Source organism: Rhipicephalus sanguineus, chromosome 7 (genome assembly GCF_013339695.2).
Source record: "Rhipicephalus sanguineus isolate Rsan-2018 chromosome 7, BIME_Rsan_1.4, whole genome shotgun sequence".
Taxonomy (NCBI): domain Eukaryota; kingdom Metazoa; phylum Arthropoda; class Arachnida; order Ixodida; family Ixodidae; genus Rhipicephalus; species Rhipicephalus sanguineus.
The window spans coordinates 18,911,234-18,918,301 of NC_051182.1; the positions used below are offsets into that span (position 1 = coordinate 18,911,234).

Genomic DNA, 7,068 nt, shown 5'->3' on the forward strand with positions numbered 1-7,068 from the left:
AAGAAATTAATTAACGATACCACTCGATCATTTACACAAGTGTACATGCGCATTCTCTTCCGCCCTCATTAAAAAATATTACTTTCTTGTCTGAACCCCCAGTAGGGCAGCAGAACCGACTTTTGGGCAAGTTGGTTAAGATTCATATTAGGTAAAAGCACAAGTAAGGAAACGTGAGTGGGATGTTAACCGTCGTTTCTTGGTCCTTTCGTCCCTGTCTTGCCTTCAGGGTAGCAAAGCAGGTATTCTGCTGTTGTTAATCGCTGCGCATTCCTTGCCACCGCATTTCACTTCTCCTTCACGATATTAACCGTTCATCTAATGATTACTCGTGCATTTTCTCAGGCCCGCCTCAAGCCTGGCGTAAACCTCGCGAGCCTACGCGAAACGATCCAGCAATCGCTAACGGAACTATGGAACACTAACCCGACCAAGGAACCACGGGCCCTGGTTGGCCCGGAAACGTTCCGGCTATTGGAGACGCTCGGTTTCAACGTCATCGAATTGCTGTCCAGGGCTCGCTTCGAACCACCCCGGCGACAAGACGTGGCTCCACCATCCAGGTAAATTGCAGGCACAGCTAACCCTGAAAAATGGCAGCACGGTGCCCAGTTTTTAGGACATTGAAGTAAAAGCGATGCATGGGAGAGGGGTCTCAGGTGGACGGCAAACTTGAATTCTTCAGCACGCAATGGGCGGAAAAGAAAAGTGATTGGGGAAGCGAACGCTTTACTTTAAACCGTAAAAAAAAATGTAGGGCTACCTCGCATTCAGATTTGTGCGTTCTCCCTTCGTCCCCAAGGTAACGTGTTGCGCCAGCGGCCCCTATCTCTACGCCCATGATAGGAGTGACGTCACCATACATGGGCGTGGAGCAGCGATGTATAGTGTGTGATGAAGTCAACGACTACAAATTAAATAAATATGTTAATAGAGCTGGGCTAGGGCCCTTGAGTATACAAACCCAGTGCTTTAAGCATTAGCCTACAGGAGCATTAGGCCACAGTTCCAGAGTTGCGGCTAAAATGTTTCCGTATACAATTCTAGAATGCCCCTAGCAGTTCCCTTACAAGTTTTTTTTTAAAAAGCTGCAGCGCTCCTAACTACTCGTATATTGGTCAGTTATGACTCATTTAAGTTGTTAGTTCAGTGTATTGTGAGCGATATGGAATCCGCTGCCAAATTATCTGGCAGCAAGTTTCGTGAATGTAGATCCTTGTACCGCAGGCATGCATTGTCTAGAGACGAAAGAAAAATGAAGGAAAACGTCTTTTTTTCTCGAATAACCATTTAATTTTTAAGATAACGATGCCTGTCGAAGGACTCGTATGCGAAGTTCCCAGTGGCTCAAGAATTTACCTTCGCATAACAATATCGTGAATAAATTGACTGGAAGTACAGCCGAAATGCTCAATAATTTCAAGTTACGTCTAAATGCTGACCCCTATACGTACGTGATGGGCTACTGGCAATTCGTGAGATGTGTTTAAAAGGTTCGTTAGAACTCTACTTCACTTTCAGCGTCATTTAAGCTGAACTCAGACAATATCTTACAAGTTTGACATAGGCAATGGTTTCCTAAGTAAGGAAAGAGGTCAATGATTGGATCTCTGGCTTCGGAAATGGTAGTATTGATGACCTTCCAGACTAATTTATTTATTTGAAATTGATTATTGGAGTATGCACGTCAGCGTCTTCACTATCGTTTTATCTCTTTATTCAGATCTTCTGCGGACGACAGCTCCTCTGACGCGCCAGCGCACCGCTTCATGACGCTGCTCACGACCACCACTCCACCTGGCGGAGGCGTCGTCGCCAGCGGCAGCAACGGCGGAGGCAAGTCATCCGCCTTCAGCATCGAGAGTCTCCTGGCGTCTCGCGGAGCCCCACGGGAACAGGCGAAACACGTGACGCCACTGCGGTTACCACTGGCAACAACGATGGCAAGCGGCTTTCCTCTGGTCGTCCAGCAACCCATGGGCTTTCTGGTGCACCCTGAACTCCAAGAACGTGGCCTCGATGATGATGGTGACGTCAGCGCGGAACGAGTCCAACTGCAACGTCATCATCACCAACAGCAGCGGGACTGCTGCAGCTCAGCCGAGGACTCCAGCGATCCAGACGTTACGTGTTGCGACGACGAGGATTCCGCCTCGCAAATGGACTGTAGACGGACCTCTAGAAGAGAGCGGGCGGACGTCGGCGATGACGTCAGTGTCGGTGGGGATGACGTTCGCGTTGACGACGACGGTGACGTGTCGTTGCGCGAGAAACGGAACAGGGATGTGGCGTCTGACGACGAATCGGTGTCCGTCCACGTAGCAGTCGACGACGACGGTGTGGACGGAGACGACGAAACAGATGCGTGGTAACCACGGTGCCGGAACCACGAAGTGACACACAACGACGGTGCACTGGTTTCATGAGCAGCGCAGACCTAACTTATGCGATGGTGACATGCGATACATGTTTGATCGCGATTGAGACCAATGCGAATGAAATTGCTCGGTCGTGATTGCCTTGAGCGCATAAACTGCAGAAAGGATCCAATCGGGGTGGAACAATCTAATAGAGGACGGGCCCGGTCGCGATCGAAATTGTACAGTGTGACGCACATATTAGATTGTGAAGCAGTCAATTCAACGCGTGGTTTCTGCAGGCCGTCAAAAAATCAATTTATGGGAATTGGGCATTGGTTGTGACCTTCACAATGAAAAATTGCACGCAGACAAGCATTTTCGGGCAGTATATATCGTGGGTAGTACGGCTTGCATGCCACCTTCCTCAGAGAAGCGTTTGATCATAAAGCTGTACTTCATTTTCCACCGAAAGCACCTCCCAGATTTTGGTGCAACTGCTCTTGGTCTTTGTTGATGTCACACTCGCACATCTTTGAAATGAACAGTGTAGTAGTGGTTGTGTCTGCTGCCCAACGGGCCTTTGCACTCGTGCGTCGTGGATTCTCTGGTGTCGCACTATATGTTGTGTGAAATTGACTTTACCAGGACTTTGTGAGGGACGGAGCGGTTTCTTGTTCTTTATTTATTATGCATACGCCTCCGTTCCGACTCCTCTCCAAGTGCAAATGTAGGTGCGGGTATCTTTGGGGTTAGGAAGGCCGCCATTACTTGGTAATTAGCTGTTGATAACATGAAATGATGCGCCAGTGTGTGCTTGTTTACTTGTGTGCATGTGCGTGCTTGAACATTAGATGACCAGTGTCTGTTTTTTCTTTTTTTTTTAATTTTTTACTGCGACAAGGGAGGCCAGCGTTGTGACTTAGTCGAGAAAGAGAGTCACTGGAGATGGTTGTGTGATCTGAAGCGACGTTATGCCATCCTTACCGATATGTTGACCTTTTTTCATCTCTGACCTGCGTCCTGTAAGCCACCACAATATTGAAGAAAGAAAAATCAGTTCTCTAATACTGCAAGCGCATTCATTATTCAAGTGGCAGGATGATAGTGTGATCGTAGGCAGCTTTGAGTCCTATTAACAGGCTAAAAGCCGAGGAATTCTGGATTGCAGTGGAGAACTAGTCGAATGCTTTAGAAAAAGAAGAAAAGAATGACATGGAGGATATGAGTGAAACCGTAACTAATGTAATTCCCTAAGTAGCACTTCTATGTCGTGGTAAAGTACTAACACACGAATTAAGCAACATCTCTCAAACAACTGAAGACCTAATAAAAATGAACAACAGATGAAATTAACCACGTCAAGAGACAAAGTAGAATATATTGAGCTTTCGTAAGGGATCAACAAAAGAAAACTTCGTGACATACGAAACTACAACGTCAAATAGGTTTAGGCAGGAGTAAAAGAGGGTGACAACATCTAGGCAGCTAAAGAAAAACTGCATCGTAAAGACCATATTGCATGCCGTCAATGGGAAGAAAAGCAATATCGTTGACAGTTCTGATGACATATTGAAGGCGGTTGAGGTCATTTGCTCAAAACTGCACAGATCGAATGTATATCTGCTTGCCTCGAGTGATACCAAAACTGCTCATGACACCGGAGTCCCAAGCGTAACTATCGATGAGGTTAGAAAAGCCCTACAAGGCATGTCGCGCGGAAAAGCGCCCGGAGAAAACGTTATAACAACCGATTTGATGAAAGATAGAAGACATTTGATATTTAAAAAGCTCGCAAAACTCTGCACACAATGCCTTAAAACACTGACTGTACCAGCCAGTTGGAAAAACGAGAGTATTTTACTCATACACAAAAAGGGAGACGTGAAGTACTCCAAGAACTACAGGTCGATCAGCCTTCTCGCAGCATGGTACAAAGTATTCACGAAAATAATTTCGAATAGGATAAGAGCCGCACTTGACTTTAATCAATCTAGAGAACAAGGTTGGCTTGAGGAAAGGGTATTCCACCATGGAAGACCTTCACGCTAATGATCAAATCATTGAGAAAGCAGATGAACACAAAAAAACCTCTATGTGCGTTCATACACTGAAAATGCACTGGAATCGGTAGAGATACCATGTGTTCTGGAGGTTTCTCGGCAAACGATTACTTGAAACATATGTAAATACCATAGAATATTAATACAGAGAGTCCACAGATACTCCGCTCCTTTTCAATAAAGGCAGGAAAATTCCGTTCGGGAAAACAGTCCGTCATGGGGATACAACCTCTTCACCGTTATTCGCTTCCTGGCTAGGAATATTTAGACGACTTGAGCAATGACGGAGCAATACGCTTGAGAAATGACAGTGAGGAATTGCAAAAGATGATTGAATAAATAAACTGAGAAAGCTTCGAACTATGGTTGAAGATAAATGTGCAACAGACAAAGACAGTGCTATTGGGTCTGGTGAACAAGCGAGAATTCGTGCTAGACAACCGCACCCTTGAAGCAACAGAAGGGTACATTTGTCGATGCCAAATATTAGCGGGGTAGCATATCGAGGTAAAGGAAATTCGCTGGAAAATAAAGATCGGTTGATGCGCATAAGGTGGACATCCTCAAATTATGACCGGTAGCATGCCAATCTCACTAAAGCGGAATGTGTACAACCATCGTATTTTGCCAGTTCTAGCATATGGGGCAGACACCTGATGATTAACAAAGAAACTCTAGGTGAAGCTGAGGACCACCCAGTGTGCGATGAAAGGAGAAGTGACAGGCGAAATTGTAACAGATAGACAGCAGAGTCCACTAGAGAGGAAACAAGCGTAGACGCTATTCGAGTAAATATTGAGAGGCGAAAATGGGCCTGGGAAGGTCACGTTACGAGATGGACACATGACAGCTGATCACTTTGGACGTCTGAATGGACACCAAGAGATGGGAGGCGTGGCCGTGGTCCTCGGAAGGTTCAGAGAAGCGACAAAATCAAGAAATTTGGAGGCATCAAATGGAATCAGCACAGGATGGGTTGGAGATCACGGCTAAATGCCCTCTTCTTGCAGTGGACAGAAGAGGCTGATGATGATAATGGTGACATATACGCATTAACCTTTTTCCGTCATACGGTATTAACGATGTCGCATCTGTAAATACCTTAGCGCTTACGGCGACATCCCGTGACGAAATCTTCAACCAGAATTATAGCTGGAAACTATTGTGCTCGCTTTAGACACAACTCTAAAGGCGTTTTCGGAGACGCACCATTGATGAATTAACATTTGTGCGGAATGATTACAGCAAATCACTTGTATAGCGGTCCTATTGGCCCCATGGTATGTGTTCTCGTGCACTGCATGACATAATTAGGGTGAACGTAATTTTTCGGGTAAGTTTAGCTTGATGGACTGACGATTAGGGAGCAGCCAGCGGAATGAACAAAGCTTTTGTTGTCTACTGTTTAGTACCACAGGCTTTTATTGCTGCAATGTTTTCCTTGTACTGCTCTACTGTCAATGTTGTAACATTCGCCATACATTAAGCAGGACAAGTACACAGATTTGTTTCAGTGCTCAAAAATATTTTTTTTTCTTTTCAGTGCAACTACTCGTTGCTTTTGCTCATTAAGCGGGAACTGAGGCTCCTTAGAATAGAGTCAGTTTGTAATATTGGAAAATGTGAGATTGTTGAAAGTGTTTTATTTTCTTTAAAATTACGGCTCTAAACACCTCTAAAGGAAGAGCGAGTGCTATTGCGAATTTAGAAAACTAACATACTTGATGTGCCCTTGACGAGCATGACAAAACATCGTTCTGAGGGATTTGCAGATTATGATTTTCCACACCAAATGCTATAAGCGAACCCACTTTAAATTCTCATATAATTTTTGAATATCGAGCAATTATACTAGACTTCATATCAGGGCTATGCTCACGTCCTATTATTCCTAATTATAACAACAGGCGAACGAATGGAGCGCGAGGAACAAATATTACAATTGCTTGAAAATACAAAACACTTTAGAGCGTTTTCCTGAATGCTACAGGCACTGTGAGATGTTCGAAAACTGTTCAAAGAATATTCGTATTTACAAATGCTCACTATTCAATTAGATGGCTGAATTGAGTAGGGAACTGTTCGATTCAATATTCCGAATTTGGAATATTTGCACATCCCTACGAGCTTGTGCCTGTGTTTTGTGTCCTCATACACAGAGAAAAGTTACGTTTATGAGGTGTTGCTTTCGCTATCTAATCACAATCTCGCTTGCGATGCTCTTTCACGTCCTTCCCATTGTCCGTTGTGACTGTATAGAGTAAGAGATAATATGTTTCTTTTTTTTTTTCACGACGGCAATTTTTTTTTTTGTAGCGAGAAAGAAATGACACTTTATTAAACAGCCTTCACGATCACACGTGTCGTGTTTTCTGTGTTTTTTTTTATTCAAGAACCCTAAAGGCCTGGGTAGGCATTACATAGGGGAGTTATAACACAATAAAGCTGTTACAATTACAGTGTACAAATTGAATAACAAATACAAACGATTGATACAAATAAATATAAATATGCACATACGCTATACATATGTAGAGATACTATTACTTAACAGAACAGGGATGCTACGCGGAGAAAATAAAGAAAGTACTACTAAAAAGAAAGAAAAGAAAAGGACAGGACAACAAAAACTCTAAGGAAAATTTTCG

General features: G+C 44.1%; 1 protein-coding gene across 1 annotated transcript in view; it reads left to right on the forward strand.

The window, feature by feature from the left end:
* The window catches only part of LOC119399317 (homeobox protein unc-4 homolog), a 111,344-nt gene extending 104,642 nt beyond the window's left edge, over positions 1-6,702 (forward strand). The window contains exons 4-5 of the mRNA XM_049417337.1: positions 346-563; positions 1,724-6,702. Coding sequence (XP_049273294.1) covers positions 346-563; positions 1,724-2,372 — 867 coding nt within the window. The 3' untranslated portion in view covers positions 2,373-6,702. The remainder of the gene's footprint in view (positions 1-345; positions 564-1,723) is intronic.
* Positions 6,703-7,068: the final 366 nt, after the last annotated feature.